General features: G+C 37.9%; 1 protein-coding gene across 1 annotated transcript; it reads right to left on the reverse strand.

Moving 5' to 3' along the window:
• Nucleotides 1-1,684: 1,684 nt before the first annotated feature.
• LOC120531059 (extracellular calcium-sensing receptor-like) lies at nt 1,685-16,785 on the reverse strand. The gene is given in 7 exon segments (XM_039756103.1): nt 1,685-2,598; nt 2,807-2,930; nt 3,033-3,257; nt 8,010-8,837; nt 9,831-10,119; nt 10,599-10,747; nt 16,693-16,785. Coding segments are annotated over 7 exon segments (2,622 nt in total).
• Nucleotides 16,786-18,503: the final 1,718 nt, after the last annotated feature.

The raw sequence follows: 18,503 nt of genomic DNA on the forward strand, positions 1-18,503 counted from the left end.
TTTCCAATTTTGCTCGAAGTTATGGCTATGAAGCCTATTGTTGTGTTGGCACTCACAATTGCGGGGGTAAAAAGGATAGATTAGAAATAGCTTGGTCTCTTTCTCTCCTCCCCACTCTGACATGCCTAGACACAGAGCACGTCCAGAACAAATTGTAATTAAAATGTAAAAGTAGTCAAGAAGGAAATAAGATGCATCTATTGTAAATAGTACCTTAGTTTTTCCTCCTCAAATATTTATTGGAGTTTTGATTTGGGTGGGTGTAGACACAAGTTTTGATTTTTTTGTTTATGACATTCAGCTTTTACAGTTTTGCACTTGAACAATAATTTTTTTGTAATAAAGGACATGAATTTTTGTATTTTCAAAAGTCTTTGTTCCTTTTCTAACATACCACTGGTCTCAGTTTGACTATGAACTACTATTGTTAAGGTTGCATGGGGTTCCACAGGCAGTAGTTAGGCACTTGATTTTTCTCTTTGTGATTAGAATTGTCCCATAATAGAGCCAAGAGAAGTTTCTCTTCCGACTGATAAAAACTCTCAGATTTCAATGGCTCCTCACAATACATACTTTTTTAGATGTCTTCTTCATACAGGAAAAAGAGTTGTCAGTGGTGGAGGGTCCACTTAACTTCATCAAGGAATGTTCACAAAAAGGTCTTGCACTACACAAAATATTCTCTTAAAGTGCCCATCCTGCACCAGTTATTATTTTGGCTGATGCCTTTATCCAAGGAAGCATACAACATTTGAAATACATTTGGTTATATTTCTTTTTTTCCACTAGTAGCACAGGTAGGTGAAGTGTCATGCTTATGGCCACACAAAGTAAGTAGCAGGATTTGAACCCACAAACTCTGGAATTGAAGTCAAAAGCCTTAATCAATACCCCAAACTACTTGGTTATACTGTTTAGTTTGTTACTTCTTGGGTTGCTCTATGAATATTATAATGTAGTGTCTTCTCTGGTGCAAAAGTACTTAATGGTGTCAAAGGGCAACATAAAATCATTTAGAAAACATTCAAACAGTAAAAACAACATTAGTTAAGATTTGGGGGGTGAGGTGTGGTGGGATCCAATATAGGTATGATAAATATTGTGATTTCATCAAAATGATACTGTTTTTCTTATTTGGAGGCCAAAGAGGAATTTCTGTACATGTTAGTGTAAATTGTCTAAGGAGAACATGCCCTCAACAGTGGTAGCCCAGAGGTAGTAGGAAAGAGACTGTGTCAACCACAGTGGATTAACCCAGTTTTCAGAGGACAATTGATATAGCAGATACCAATGATTCCTTGATCCTCCACCAGGCAGGAAAGAGAGAGAGAGAGAGAGAGAGAAAGAGTGGAGGAAACATGAAGAGCTAGCAAGAAGCCATAAGAAACCTACGTATATATATTTATATATATATATATATATATACAGTATATATATATATATATATATATATATATATATATATATATATATATATATATATATATATATATATATATATATATATATGTGAGTGGGTGTTCAGTTTATGCTGATTTTAATTTAATTTCATTTTTTTGCCCTTCCATTTCTTCAACATTTCCAATACGTGAACTGAAATATAATGTAGAATTCCTTATACATCAGACATATTTTCTGAAACTTACTGGTAAAATGTTGATTAAATGTGAATACTATACATTATTTAATTGTATGTATTTGTATTACTTTTGCCAAGAATGCCCTTCTTGGTATTTTTTTCAGGTTTCAGTAAAATAATATTACATTTTGGAGCGAATATACAGAAAAGCAATCCAAAACTAGATGCAAGAATGGCAAATATTTCCACTGCAACAGTGTATTTGCCAGGTGAGCTGACATATGCTGGAATAAATGCCAACCACACAGAACAAAAGATGAGTATGCTGAATGTTATGTACTTGGCTTCATTGAAGTTACCAGGGAGTTTTCTTGCCAGAAAAGCCAGAACAAAACACATGCAAGCAAGAACTCCAATGTAGCACAAGACACACCAAAAGGCCAAAGCAGAACCCACATGACATTCCAGTATTATTTTAGAATTGTTGTATTTGGTATTTTTGACAGAGAAAGGGGGCATAGAAATCAACCAAATTGCACAAATAACAATCTGAATAAAGGTGCAGCAGAAAATCATGATTCTTTGCTGTAAAGGCCCAAACCATTTCATGATGGTGCTCCCAGGTTGTGTGGCTTTGAAAGCCATTAACACAACAACTGTTTTGCCAAGAATACAGGATATACATAATGAGAAGGTAACACTAAACACTGTGTGCCTAAACATGCAAGACCAATCAGCAGGCTCGCCAATGAATGCAATGGAGCACAGAAAGCAGAGGGCCAGTGAAATAAGAATGAAAAAACTGAGTTCAGAATTGTTCACCAGGACAATGGGGCTATTTGTATAATAAAGGAATATGCCAAGGACCCCAAATGTAAGGCAAGCACCAAATAAAGCGATCATAGTTAATGAAGCTCCAAATTCATCATAAGCAAGAAATTCAATCTCTTTTGGTATGCATTCTGTTTTTTCAGCATTGGACCAGTAATCTGAAGGACACTGAGTACATTCTACTGAATCTGAAAAAGAAAGTATAAATAAAAACAAATAGCAGTTAAAATATGGTGATACTTCAAAGGCACTTGAGCGTTTGTGAGAGAAAATCTGAATGTGCTTAGGTTTACGAATACCCTTTTAAAAAAGGATCTACTGAGATAAACTTTATGATAGGCATCAAAGCATAATAGAATATGTATGACTGGCAGTGCATCAGGAATAACACCATACCTGTTTGATTACTAGTTTCCCCGTCAGCACATGGTATGCAATCAAAACAACACAGAGGTTGTCCTCTGCGAACTCCTTTCCTTGTGCCAGGGTGGCAGCTTTCAGAACATACTGATGTTGGTACCTTAAAATAAATATTAAAAAAGATCTATAATGCTCTTAAAATTGGTTTTATGTATTTCTATACCTTTTCATTCCTTTTAATACTAAAAAGTTCACAGCTTGCCTTAGTTTGATGGTTTGTCCAGATGATTCCATCTTCCTGAATCCATAGCTCCTTTCCAGCACCATTAGATGTATCATAGCGTCCAACTGTGACAAATTTTATATCTCCATCTAAACCTTTTTGCCAGTTTATGATATCATAAGATGCAATAGGGTCACCACTTTGATCAAAGTTGATTTTTTCTCCCATGATGATGAAAGAAACATTTTGAATATACTGTTGCAGCTTAAATAAAAAAGTACATAGTACTCAAAGTGCAGGTAGTAATTGTTACATTTGTGTACATTTGGTTCATTTGTACATTTTTGACACTTAAAAGTACCTTAGAGGTAGTAAATGATTACAGCTGGAACATAATGGTTCTGTAGAATGTAATTTAATTTAGTGTGGATTTCATTTGTTTTATCTCTATATATAAAATCCAACGTCTGTCTGTCCACTTTTCAGGAGAGAACTACTTAACGGATTTAGATTTTGTTTATTTCTATACTTTGCTTGAACATTCCAGTTGATTTTGCGATTTCCGTCATTACACTATGTATCATAGTTTGCTTGCAGTACCGATTTATTTGCGCGAATCCGAGAGACACACAACGGGCTGAGGGGAGAAAGGGCCGAGGCCTTCCTCACTCACACTCCACCCTTGGGGTGTTCCTTAGCTCCACTTATCTAGCAAACGAGAGAACTACTTAATGGATTTGGATCAGGTTTTTTTCTATAATTTGCTTGAACCTTCCGGTTGCTTTTGCAACTTCTCTCATTGTGCTGAGAATCATAGTTCACTTGCAGGGGCAATATATTCGCACTAATCCGAGACAGAGGCTGTAGGCTGAGGGGAGGTGGAAGCATGACGTCAGGCGTAGGGAGCCGGGCAGGGCCCTCTTCACCATAGACATATATAGGTAGACACTGCATTCACTGTGTTGCCCAGTCGACATGATACGTCAGTGCGTCTGCCATATTGCGAGTGGCAAAAGTGCCATTTAAACTAATACAGGTAGACGTGGAAACTGGGTTATCTGATGAAAAAACAATAACGTTTAAAAAAGTATTCTTTACATACAACAGATTTTGGCGACTCATTTAAATGCAATTATTTATATCCATTTATACACTAATAATGGCAATTATTAAATAATAATAATAATAATAATTATTATTATTAAATAATTCCTCCCATATAAGTAACATATCTCGGACTGCCTTCTTCCATCTCCGAAACATTTCTAGACTTTGTCCTGTTATTACACAACACAGTGCTGAAGTATTGGTTAATGCCCTAGTCACCTCACGTATAGATTACTGTAATGCTATTCTATCTGGCATCCCAAAAAAACATATCCATCACTTACAACTTCTTCAAAATTCTGCTGCCAGGATAATAACCAGCTGTTCTAAATCCACTGAACATATTACACCTATTCTCTCTCAACTTCACTGGCTCCCTGTTAACTACAGAATACAATACAAAATACTGCTCTTAACATTTAAAGCTCTCCACAACCTCATTGATCTCCTCCAGACTTACACTCCCTCTCGCTCACTCAGATCCTCCTCTGCAGCTCTACTTTCTGTACCACACATCAAACTCTGGTCTATGGGAGCTTGAGCATCTCTCATAGTGCTCCTCAACTCTGGAATTCTCTTCCCTCTCATATACGTCAGCTCGATTCAATAACACATTTTGAAACTACCCTCAAAACTTATCTTTTCAAACTGGCATACCAATTGTGAATTTTGCACTTTTACTGCCAGTTATCTTTGTTTGTTTGCTAATTATTGCTGTTTGATTTATCATTCTCTTGTTTTAATTTTACTAATGTTGTTTAATTTTATTGTAAGGTGACCTTCAGTGCTAAGAAAGGCGCCTATTAAATAAAATGTATTATTATTATTATTACTTATTGAGATGAAAACTTGACCAATATCTGAAAGTCAAAATAGTAAGATTGCAACTGGCAATCTGGTCTTTCTTTTAACAGTGAAATGATACACTCAATGACAAAAATAAACAATTTTATTGTACACAAATTGGCTTAATAATTTCTGAAAACATTTCACTCATTCCTCTCTCAGTCTCTCTCTCACATACACGCACACACACACACACACAATGTGGTTATTTAAATATATAGAGCATAGGATCTAAAATCCTTGAAACAGAACTGTCTCACATAGCTTTTTCCATGTGTTGCCATTCTGTAATTTGAGAGTATTCACTCTGGCAATATGGTGCAGCCTTAGTTTGTGGAAGACAGACACAACTATAGACATAAGCATAAAATGATGGTTGTCAAATTCAAACTGTGTTTCCTCAATGTGCTCCATGAGAAAAAACACATCATCTGAACCAATCGCAGCCAGAACAAACTGATTGATCAAAGATACACTGACAGCTTGCCCTAATGTCAACTGTTGAATAACATGCTCAACTACTTTGACCACCTTGACTGTACCCTCAGAAAGAATCATTAAACCTCATTTGTTTTTTAATGTGAGCAAGTGATAGCTTTGATCATATGATGCCAGTACAGCATCTGTTACCAAACTAGCACGGCACACATAACACAAGGCAGCTTTCTCAAAATCCCGACAAAGGGCTACCTCCCACTGCTTCCTGAGGTGGATTTCTTTGGGAAACCTTCAAAGTTTGAGAAATGTTAACAGCTAACAGCAATCTACATAGTGACTAAATACGCTTAGCCAAAACATTGTTTGGAGGCTCACATAAATGCATAGCTTTGCTAGCTTAGCTTGGCATAGCTAAAGTTAAGATTATAATTATTATTTCTAATGGCCAGATATAACCAAAACAATTTTTCAGCCTTACCTATGAAATGTAATCCCCCGGGATCTGGTTTGGAGCGTACAGCGGTTTGTACAAGCCCAAGCAGCACATGCGTGAGGCATCTTTATTCTTTACTTAACTCCACAGCAGTGCCACTCGCAATATGGTGGCAATGTTGACATACGATGCTGCTGGTCATGTGGCGTCTAGTAATTCTATGTCTATGCTCCTCTATGACCTGTTTCACTACTATGTGGGTGGAGCTGGAGGGATAGATAGTATATAATATGTAAAGTTGTACAGTACATAGAGCACCCTAATTATTGTCTATATAAATGTGATGGTGTTGAATTCAAGAATATCTTGCTTTATTCTATTATAACTCAGCTGTTATATATCTACTCTTATTATTTGTTCCCTATTGCTGAATTTGAAGATCCATCAATAAATGTCAATCTGAAAAATTTCACATCCTGAGTTTAATTTTGTTTCTGCCTACAATACTGGTGCTGACCATGTGGTGCTGGCATTCATATTTTACACTCGAGCAAATTCTATGCATAATTTGTATATTTCTTTTTTTTTGGATTCATGTCTGGGAATTTGCAGGTTATTTTGCAAACACCCAATATTTCTTTATTAATAACCTAGGGTAAAAGATTTGCTGGAGTATGTTTTTATTTATTTAGTAGACACTTTTTGTGGAGGTGACTTAGAATAACAGGACAAATTAGAGCTGTAAACATATATGTTTTTACATTTGGAGGACAAGTAGTTAAATGAGTCACATGGTAAACCAGAGGAGGTGATTGAACCTGCAGCTCTGTGTTTTAACATTCATGGTACACGGTCCTGTGGTGGTGTTTGCTGTGCAAGATGTTAAAGCAGCTAATTGCCTAATACAGTCCCAAACTCGGTCCTGGGGACCCACTGTGGCTGCAGGTTTTTCTTCCAATCAACTTCTGTTTTTCATTGGACTCCTGGGCTAATTAAAGGAGTCATTATTTCTCAGTTTCTGTGTTTTGGAGTCAATATAGAAATTACAAACTAAGTTTGGTAAATTTTTATTAAAATGTAATGAGCAGTTATAAGGGGAATATGTAGTTTTATTAAGTCATTAACATTATTTTCAACCTAATTTTCATTCTACTTTTCCAGGTGTTTTGGTTATTTAATTGATTATTTACTAATTAGTAATTAATAGGGCAGCAGTAGCTCAGTCGGTTGAGCGGTTTGTCCAGCAATCGGAAGGTCGCAGGTTCGATCCTGGCTTCCGGCATGAGAATGCAGCTGTTGTGTCCTTGGGCAAGACACTTAACCAACCTTGCCTGCTGGTGGTGGTCGGAAGGATTGGTGGCGCCAGTGTGTTCGGCAGCCTCACTTCTGTCAGTGTGCCCCAGGGCAGCTGTGGCTACATAGTAGCTTATCATCACCAGTGTATGAATATGGGTGAATGACTGTTGTGTTGTAAAGCGCCTAGGGGTTCTTGAACTCTAGTTAGGCGCTATATCAAATACAGGCCAATTAGCGGGTCTGACACTAAAGTCATTGCTGCTTTCATCATCTATACTTGTTGTTAATTGTCTCTATTAAGGTTAAATGAAGGGATCAAAGCATTCAAGAAAAGGAGAAGGTAACAGGAAAACAACAAAAGAGAATTAAGCATTTATAGCTTTAGAAAAAAATTGAAATATTTCTAAATGTCTTATATATGTAAAAACCATACTGTTGTTTTTTTGAATGCAGAATAAGAGAAGAGTAAAAAAGACCAGCTAATTAAATGAGATCAGTTGTTATCAATTATTATCACCAATTGATAATCTGGTTGGATCAGAAACCTGCAGCCACAGTCGGTTCTGAGGGCCGAGTTTGGGAACCACTGGCCTAATATCATAATACATGATTAGCAGTGTAACTTTGAAATTGTAACTTTAAAAATTGATTTATAAAATATATTATTAATCAAAATTATTTTTCTAACACTGCTCAGATAATAAAGCACACAGAATAAACAATACAAGTGTATATGTTTCTGGTAATTATTTTAATAATAACACAACTACTTAAAGTTGGTATAATAAGAAAAAAGGTCATCAAAACAAAGTAACCAGTCAATACTGCCACATTTACGAATATCAGACTACGTTTAAAAATTACTGCACAATGATTTGGCTGAAAATAGATTTTACCTGCCATGGGCTGATGTTGGTGATATCTGCACAAGATGAATTTTCAAAGGGTCCTTTGCCAGCTTCACAGCTAAGCAGATTATGTAATGAATGAGCAACTGCATATACTGCTTTATAAACATTATAAGAAATTCTAGTGTTGGACATATCCAAGTAAGTAGAGTATTTTTCTTCTAAGGACTCATGACCAGAACAAAAGGGAAGCATTTTTCCAGACTCATCACTTACGTTTCATGGATAGAATGAACAACCAAACATTGTACTCCAAAACCCTTTGACAAGAGAGTTATTAGGGTTGAGTGTTGGATTAACTTGAAGGAGAAAGTCCTTTAAGCCTGTGATTTCTCCCCTGCGAATAGCAAACCCTATTATACCGCCAAGTGATGGATAGAATTCCCCTGGTGAAAACAAGGAAGCTGTCACCCAAGCCTCACTTGCAATCCATTGAATGCCAGTGATATTTTGATATGCATACTCCAAAAATAAAGGGTAGAGTTCGGCCTCTCCAGCAAATGATATGACAACTTTTGCAGTGGACTTCTTAATTATATCTACAATTTCAAGAATCCTTTTTCTGTTATAGACTTTAGGAATAATTTCATAGTATGCCACACATACTCCAATTTTTCTAAACTCTTCAAAAAGACCTTGAAATGCATATCTGCCATAATCATCATCTTCAGAAACTGCTGCCACCCATTTCCAGCCAAAGTATTTAACAAGTTTCGCAATTGCTTTTACTTGATGATCATCACTGGGAATCAACCTAAAAAATGTTGGAAATTCTTGTCTGTTGCCAAAGCAAGAGCATGTCGAAAAATAACTTATCTGAAAATCGAAAGTAATATTGTTAAGCCTTTTCAACATATTTTACTGAATCTACTTTAATCTAAAGGACAACTGTGTTACTTTTTAAAAGATTTTAATAGCTTAAAATGACAGACCCCAAAAATGTATGTTATCTGAAAATGATTTGAAGTTCTGTTCTTCTGATCAATTTCCTAAGGGCAAATATCTCATTTAACATAATTCTGAGGTGGCTTCAACTGCTAATTATGTCAATACTAACAGTGACATGTTCTTTGTGTCATTTTACAAGATTGAGTCACTTTACATTCACACTTCACAATGAGAGCAAAACAGAAACCTCAGAGATAACACAAACAAAAAGTATCTAGCTGAAGATATAAAATTTAAGTTTAGAGTATTTTAATGTTTTTAAACAGATTAACAACCATTCTGCCACTTTTGTTTTATTTTATTAAATAACTCTTTGTTCAGCCCTATTTTTAAAATAGATAAATAGCATAATATATAACACTCTAAGAAACAGCTCAATCTAGTATGAATAGATTCTCTCTTGACAGCACTGGCACAAGGTAGAAAATAGCTGTGAACATATCCCACTCCATCTCAGAGCCCACTTATGCACCCACTCACCCAAGTGTTAGCTCCGAATTGCCAATTAACCTAACCTGCACATCTCTGGTGATGTGAAAAAGAAAACCAAACAGACATGGTGAAGATGTGCAATATCCATACCAACAATAACTGTCCAACCATCCACCTCCTTGGATTCATGAAGCAGCTGCATTAGCCATTACACTACTAGCTTAATATACAGTGTTTTAATCTGAAGGGACCCTACTCTGTTGAAAAGAAAAAGAAAAAGAATCTAACAGACTGCCTGACAGCTTGTCATTCAAAGGTCCTTGATTTTGTGAAGAATATGCATACGTGAAAGGACATTCACCAAATTTAAATAGCTGGAGTTTAGCTGACTTTTAAACCCCCATTAAAATGAAACAAATGAATACATACCATTGGGATTTTGAATGGCTGCAGTAGTCTTGACACCACTGCTGACTGAGATGATCCAGAATCTCCAATAATCATTTTTAATGATGAATGTACAGAACACATTTTACTTGAAGATTCCTTTGGTTCATTAAATATGGATAGGGTGGCCCTTAATGCAGCCACATGTGTAGCACAAGAATCATGAATTTTGTAGCCCAGCTGCACCTTTGGAAGTAAAATTGGATTTGCATTAACTTCTTTTATTGCCAGTCTCATTGTCTGAGCCCAACGAAAGGATCTGGTGTCAAAGCTGGAAGAATAAGCAATAACAATACCATTGCCCAATTAAAAAAGTTTGCATCTCCTTCATAATCTTGCAATATCGAATGCATCACAGAACTAAAAGGGACACAAAACTTAGCTCAGAATACTATATTAACTTTCAATAAAAATTCTTATTTGTTATTATTTATTCCTTGTTTACATTGGAAATGATGAATTCATTTGGATTAAAACAGCCTACAGGTTTTGTATTGAATATCACATTGTCATTTGTAACCACTGCATAAAAGACACATTTATTTACTTTAAAATAATACTCAAAATATGTGAAAGAAGCTTATTAAAACAGTTAAATAACAAAAAGTTGTATTAAAATGCAAAGCTACAAAGTTTTTCTTCACTTTTTGCTTAGCTGTAATAATACAGTATTATAATAGCTTTTAGTACTAAAGTTTTATTGTTTTATATATAGGTAAGTAAGGCTTTACAATATACAGTACTGCTTACCCATGACATCTTGGAGTTGTTGGTTTGTATGTTAAGTTCTGATCTGGTTCAGCTATCCTGTAATGCATGGGGAACAGCCCACCAATAACAATGTCTCCATCAGCAATAAATCCTGGCAGATCAGAGGTCCTGGTGAGCGCAAGCATTTTCTGCGTTTTCAACAGAAAGCAATGGTGATGTAAAGCCAAACAGAATCCACACAAAAAGAAAATGCATTACCATAGCCTCAACAGATGCATATTGGTTTGGGCTTTTGCTTTTATTTGCTAACAACCCCAATTCATGTCATCCAAGCAATCTGATATTTCACCCTTGAACAGACAGTTGAAAAAAAAAGTTTCTCACTGTATTGCTTATGTAAATTATACAGTCCCCATAGGTTATTTCGATAAATTCCTAAAATGAGAAAAAAAGTCTGTTTTAAGAAAGAAAACAGATTTTTGTAATATTGTTTTTGAATAGTAATATTTCAAATGTCATCCACTTAAAAGCATATGAAAACTTAAATGATAGGCTTTCTTTAAAGCGCTATTAGAATAAGAAAGTGTTTAAAACTAATAAATGAATGCATCAACGTAGGAGGTAATTAGACACTGTAACTAGTAATGGAAGCCCTGCTAACATATACTATACATTAGGGTTGAAACATTACCAAATATATCATAATTGAAAATTATTGCCCTTTATATTGTAAATACAATTATTAATATTGGATTATTAATTTTGCCCTAAAGTTACTTGGACTTAGTGCTGTTTGCTTTGCCTTTATTCACACACTGGGCTGTGTGGTTGGATTTTAGATTGTTGTAAATGTTTCATTGTTTTCCTGCATTTACACAGAATGCATTTTTGATTAACTTCATTGCTTCTAAAAGCAATATAATTCCAAATTACAGACAATTCCCTTCATTTTCATACTAAAATGTCAAAAAAGTATTGGGTGATTTAAGTTCAACATTATTTGTGTTTCTCAGTTTTTCTGAATGCAATTGGAAATAGAACAGAAAGAAATCCTCACTTTTTAAAAGATGTTGTTAGGGATCAGACTCCTAAAAATGCAGCTAGCACAGTCGCCTTTATGTGAGTACCTGTGATTTGCCAATACATTTGCACTAAGTAAATGTATTTGTGATTAGTTACTGGGCTCTATTTGCTGTTAATAGCCCGGGAAAGTTCATTCTTTGACAGAACGGGAGCAGTAAATTGAATGCCACAATCATTACTTTTCACAAAATGTTTGTAGGACCTGATAATGGTGAGAAGGAACAATAAAATGACAGAAGAAGTAAAGAGGAAGAGAAAGTGACAAAAAGTAGAGCAAAACAATTTGACATGGAAGATTCTGAAATGCAACACTAAGCACATTTAGTCATTGTATACTGGGATGCGAACGGACATAAAAATGTATAATAATTCTGAGGCAACAGCAACAGAAACATAGTGTATACTTTGTGTAAACATTGCTGCAACCGACAGGCTCATGTTAGCAGAAACAAATGTACTCTACATAAATTTATATATATATACTAGACATTAAGCCCGTTACAATAACAGGCGCTAGAACAGTAGTGCATAAACATTAGTAGGAACAGTCTATATTAAATGGCAAGGGACCTTGACCTCATTCTGTTTCTTGTCTACATTTTTTTCTTGTCAAAAATATTTTTACAAGAAGCCTAAAGTAAAATAATAATAAAAATAAAATAGAAACATATATGAAAATACAGTAAGTATAATTAATATTGCCTCAGTGTAAAACTTTGTAACAATCTGTAATACACAATATCTGAACAAGATATTTAGGAAAAATTTTCAATTTTTAATATTCTGCCTGAATTTGGCAACAATTTGCCAATATTCTGCCTGAATTTGGCAACAATTTGCCTTGTTCAGGACAATCTACAACCTTGACAACAACATCTGGAAACTTCTAACTCTTGATAATGCAACATATAACTTACTGGTTCCGGCAAGTAAATGCAACTTTTTGTAAGGTTTGCTCTTCTGAGTCTATCTCTTTTAGTGTTTTTCTGACACTCATTTTGTTTTTCTTCAATCGATCTGTTTGCTCATATTTTTCTTTGTCTTTCAGCCTCTGTTGTTGATGTTTACTTATTGAGCTGACCATTCTTCCAGGAGATGTTGCTTATATAGGATTTGATTGTCTGTGTCTTTTGTCCTACATGACGTGTCCTTTTTTTTTTTGCGTGGCATGTTGTTAGTAGGTCCTCCCTGCGTGGAGTTTGCATGTTCTCCCCGTGTCTGCATGGGTTTCCTCCGGGTACTCCGGTTTCCTCCCACAGTCCAAAGACATGCAGGTTAGGTGGACTGGCGATTCGATTGGCCCTAGTGTGTGCTTGGTGTGTGTGTCATGCGGTGGGTGGGCACCCTGCCCAGGATTGGTTCCTGCCTTGCGCCCTGTGTTGGCTGGGATTGGCTCCAGCAGACAACCAGGACCCTGTGTTTGGATTCAACGGGTTGGATGGATGGATGTTGTTAGTAGATAAGTCCGTAATATTTTTTTTTGTTTTATTACATTATTTTACTCTGTAGCACTTTGAGATCATTCATATAAAGTGCAGTATAAATAAAATTTATTATTATTATTATTATTAATATTTTCTCTTGTGGCTGTAATATGCGTCAGTGTATTGTGTGCCTTTAATTTTCTCTCGCAGTAATACTGGCTTTGATGTCCGTAATATGACTTTAAATTTCCTGTCACAACAGTGGGCAATCAGCAGAGTGTCCCCAGCAACTGATGTAATGTGTGGCGTGCAGTTGATAATCGTGACTGTGTCGTCTCCCCAGCAAGTACTGTGCAGTTCCCCAGCAAGTATTTTAATCTGTGTTGGCGTGTAGCTGATTATTGTATGTGTGACATCTCCACAGCAAAGGATTTTATGTGCGCAGCCGCGACTACCTAATCAGCACTCTCCCCAGCAATGATGTCTTTTATTTGCTTATCATGCTCTGCTGCGGCTAGGCCATTCACTGTGTGCCCAGCTTCCAGTTTGTGTGCATCCTCGGTGCCGTGCACATGGGTTGGGCATGGTGTGATGTGTGTCACAGCTCCATGCATGCGCACTTCACCAGAAGAAAGACACACACAGACACCTGGACGCACACAGGACTTTTATTAAAGAGGATGATATGTGGCCAGCGGGGGTGTTCCAGTTCCCTAAACACCCAACATAAACAGGCACTGGACACAAGTCTGCTACAAATAAACTTTATTCATGGGAAACTCTTCAGTAAGCATTTCCCACACCACAGCCACAGTTACAAAGAACACAGTGACAATTAAGCACTCTGCAACTCTCCTTCTTCTTCTCTCTCTCTCTCTCTCTCTTCCTCCTTTGCTCCTCACAGCTTGTTTCATCCTCATCCTCCTGACTCTGACTCCTCAAGTGGGTCCCCAGAAGTACTTCCAGTTTTCCAAAGGTTTGACCCAGGAGGTCTTCCGGGTAAGACTGGAGCCCCATGAATTAGGACTGACGGCACTCACAGAACCCAACAGGGCTGAGCCAAAGGACTCCAGTTCACATGAAACCCTGTCAGAAACCATAGCGTGGCCACAAGCCAGGGTGGTTGCAATTTCATGATCCGGGATAGTTAATACCCATGCAGGCTCTCTCCCACTGCCCTTCCACACTGAGTGTGTCCCAGTCAGGTAAGGTTCCAGGTCATCCCTCAAAGTATATTTACGTATATACTGTACAGTGACCACTACGGAATTTAACACCACCCTGAATTCCATAAACAACAATGCAGACACAGATCCAAAGTTCACTTTTATTAAACAGAATACCTTGTAAAAGCTTCATTTTTAACTTTACAGTCAGCAGCAGTTACAAACCTCTTCTCCCACTCCTCTCCCAGCAAGCTTGGTTCATCATTTCCCAACTTTAACTGCTCTGCCTAGGTGGAGTAGCTTCTTTTATAGGGGACCTGGGAGTACTTCCAATGTCACAGTGTTGGACAAAAGAAGAACTTCTGGATAAAGGGGAAGTCCCATAAAACAGGGAGTTCTTTTCCCAGCAGCACTCGCTGGTGGCACCCAAGGACCTCAACTACTATTCTCAGGCAACTCTGCGAGTGTCCAAACTGGGACCATGACAGAGAAATGTTGCCACCTCTTATGTTGCGGTAGACATTGTCCCCGACATCAACATAACGTCAGTCCTTCCATTATTGCCTCTCCCTGACTGGGATTAAAACTGGGAATCATCTCTTCTAGGCTGCACTTACATCCACATGCTACATTCATTCTGGTCTCCCAGCCGGGTATGGTATTGCAATCCACCCAAGTTGGGATGTCTGTCCATCCATTACTTTAGCTACAATATATGTATGTATAATGGGTGGGCAAAAGTGTGTTTACATTTGTGAGTATGAGAAACACAGAGTTTATTCTTGTATTATTTTTTATTTATTAATTTGTAAAGTTATTTATTTGTTACACATGGCCTGTATCTTAACATGATGAGGCACACTGTCTTACGACAATTACATAAACAGTATAAAAATGATGACAGCCAACTGTAAACCTACTTTTGCCCACCCCATATATTTTTATTTATATATACAAACACACACATACTAGCTGTGTTACTCAACTTTAAATATTGGGTATATCCAAAGTACTATGTAACTAACTAAATTCTTTTCTATATACAAAATTTTTAATATTAGCAGGTGGTTTGTTGTTGTCCGCATATGCTGAGTATATTGGGAGAAGGATGTTAAGGATAGAGCTGCTAGGGAAGAGAAAAATAAGAAGGCCTAAAGAGAAGGTTTATGGATGTGGTAAGAGAGGACATGCAGGTGATGGGTGTAACAGAACAAGATGCAGAGGACAGAAAGATATGGAAGAAGATGATCCACTGTGGCAGCCCCTAACGGGAGTGGACAAAAGAAGAAGAAGATTAGCAGGTGGTGTGTTGTAGTGGTTAAGGCTCTGGACTTAGAATTTCAGACTACGGTGTTGTTTTTCAAAGTGATTTCAAAGTGTGTTCCAATTGGAAAAAGAAATGTAACCAATTGTATCTTAAATCTTGAATGTTACCTTGGATAAAAGCATAAGGAAAATAATATTACTATTTTTAGGTCACTAGAGCTGCTTACCCTTGGGAATGCTGTACAAAGGTGTCCATGAGTAAAACAATCCTGCATTAGATCAATTCCTGTTTTTTGTCTTTTCCAAGTGATTTGACTTTTGTAAATCTTCTGCTTTCAGCTGCTTATTTGGCTTTTGTTAATGGTTACTGAAAAAAATAATTTTACAAGAAAGAGTATTCTTTTGAGTTAAAACATTTATTCAGTAGGAATAATGTGAAATTTGAGTCTATATTATCATTATTTATGATTTTCATTTGTGTATGCCATTCACTCAGGCACATCCTGTGTTTCTCATCAGTTGCATTTGGTCCCCTTTAAAGTCTTCAGAATGCATATGCAAATCAGTGCTTGAAGTGGATATACATAAGTGGCAGTACTTTATGTGTTACACTGATCTATTAACGTGAAGAGCGAAGAGAGTGGAGCATTTCCCTATTATAAATGTGTCACTACATAATTCCAGCATTTCTCCTTTGAAGTTTGCAGCACTGTGATTAAAGAGCAGAGAAAAACAGTGGAGTTGGTTTTTAGTTTTACTACTGCAAACAGTAAGTCAGCAAAGCAAAACAAATAACCAAGAAGCAGAGCAGTAAGAGTGCAGGTAGTCAACAGCAAAAAGCATTTGCTAACCATTGAGCTTTGCATCTTCTTAAACTTTATTGAAACTTTCTCTTTCAATTTTACAACGTGACCATTGTGTGGCCCATCAACATATCCCCGTCTTCTGCGCAGGCCTTGTTGGGTGCCTTTTGGAGTGACATTTTAGGCACTCCTCTTCTAGCTCTTGTCTTTCGGAAAGCCACAGGCCCAGATCATAGTCACTCTTCTCTCTCTACCTCACCCCACCATCGTCCCACAGATGGACGTGCTTTGGCAACAAATGCGGATCCGGACATTCACCATTAAGGAGGTAGGCACATGGAACAGACATGAAACAGTCCCAGGGCAAATCATCCCTGGGGCAGGCACCTACCTTGTTGCAGATCCCATCTTCCGGAGGTTCTTTCTTCCAGGTGACCTCTTTCCCTGGCATGCCAATTCGGGCGTCATTGACAATGGCAGGCATGTGGCCAGCCACTGCCCTTGGGCCTCATCTGGTCTTCCTTCTCTCCATCGGGGACAGAGTGGTACTTCAGTGATTTTTTTTCTTTATCAGCAATTTCAGTGCGTGCTGTGGTGCTGCTGTGTGTACGCGCGCCTCATGTCGCTGTGCTGCCGCACATGTGCACCTTACACTGAAGTGTCGGGTCACCACAAGAATAAAATTGCAGGCCCCTGCCTTGCAGATGGCCAGGGTTCCTGCCGACTACACCACTTGTGGCCTGCAGAGGGTGCTTCTACTGCCCAAACCCGACACAGACAGAGGCAGGACACAAGTTCAACACACATGTTTTATTTCCACATGGGAAAAACCTTTCCCCGTTTCCCACATGCACAGCACAGTTTAAGCACAGTACTCTGCACAAAACACACTTCTTTCTTTCTTTTTCGCATCCACTCATCCTCCAGCATGCTTTGTCCACCTCCTCCCGATTCTGGCGGCTGGCTACTTTTATGGGGCCAGGGGTCACGCAATCGTATAGCCTCGCCAGGGTCCTTTGAGGGGCTCAACAAGAAGTCAGATATGTTTGAAATGCTCATGCAAATTGTTCCATGTATTTCAAAATATTGAAAAACATCTCTTTGATCAGATCAAGGATGGCCCTTGTCTGTCTCACATACATCAGCTTGAACGGGGAAAAGCCCGTGGAGGCCTGAGACATCTCTCTATTGGCAAAGAAAATGCATGGAAAAAGTTGATCTCAATCCCATCCATAAGGTTGGAATCTTTATTTTGCTGACGATGCTGTGATCTTCGTGGAGTCAATGGAGGCTCTGATCGGGTCTCTCGAGAGACTGAGCAAGCAGTCTGAGTTTCTGGGCTTGCGAGTGTCCTGGATAAAAAACAAAATCCAGGCCTTTAATGACATCTTAGGCACAGCCATCAGCAGTGTGTCTGTCTGCAGAGAGAGTGTCAGGCATGTCAAGAGGTTTACTTACCTCAGCAGTGACATTCATGTCTCTGGTGATTCTTCCTATGAAGTCAGTAGATGGATTGGGAGAGTATGGGAAGTCATGAGGTCGCTGAAAAGGGGTGTGTGGTGCTAATGATATCTATGCAAAAGGACGAAGGTCCAAGTCTTTAGAGTCCTGGTGCTTCCTGCCTTGCTATATGGTTGCGAGACATGGACGCTATCCATGACCTGAGATGAAGACTGGGCTCCTTTGGTACTGTGTCTCTTTGGAGAATCCTTGGGTACCACTGGTTTGACTTTGTGTTGAATCAGCGATTGCTCATGGAGTACCAAATGAGGCACATTAACTGAATAGTGAGGAAGCATCAAATTCATCACTATGGCCATGTGGCACGATTCCCAGAGGGTGATCCAGCTCGCAAGATCCTCATTGTTGAGGACTCAAGTGGCTGAGCTAGGCCAAGGGGACACCCATAGAACATCAGCATGCGGCAGATAGATGGTCATCTCTGGAGGGTGGGATTGAACCGCATATCTACCTGGAGGGTTGCCATCCAGGATCCCAAGCTGTTTCATCATGTAGCAGGTGAGACAACACTCTGTACTGGGGCATGCTCCCCAACCTAACCCCATAATCTTCTCTGTCAATTTTCTTTAACATCAGTTTGTCTGAGTGAACCTTTTCAAGCAGAGCATATATTTTCAAATGGTAAACAGACATCTTAATATTTTTAATACTTAGCAGAGTGGTTGGATGTTTAAATATCTT

The sequence above is a fragment of the Polypterus senegalus genome, chromosome 1 (genome assembly GCF_016835505.1).
Source record: "Polypterus senegalus isolate Bchr_013 chromosome 1, ASM1683550v1, whole genome shotgun sequence".
In the NCBI taxonomy this organism is placed as follows: Eukaryota; Metazoa; Chordata; class Cladistia; order Polypteriformes; family Polypteridae; genus Polypterus; species Polypterus senegalus.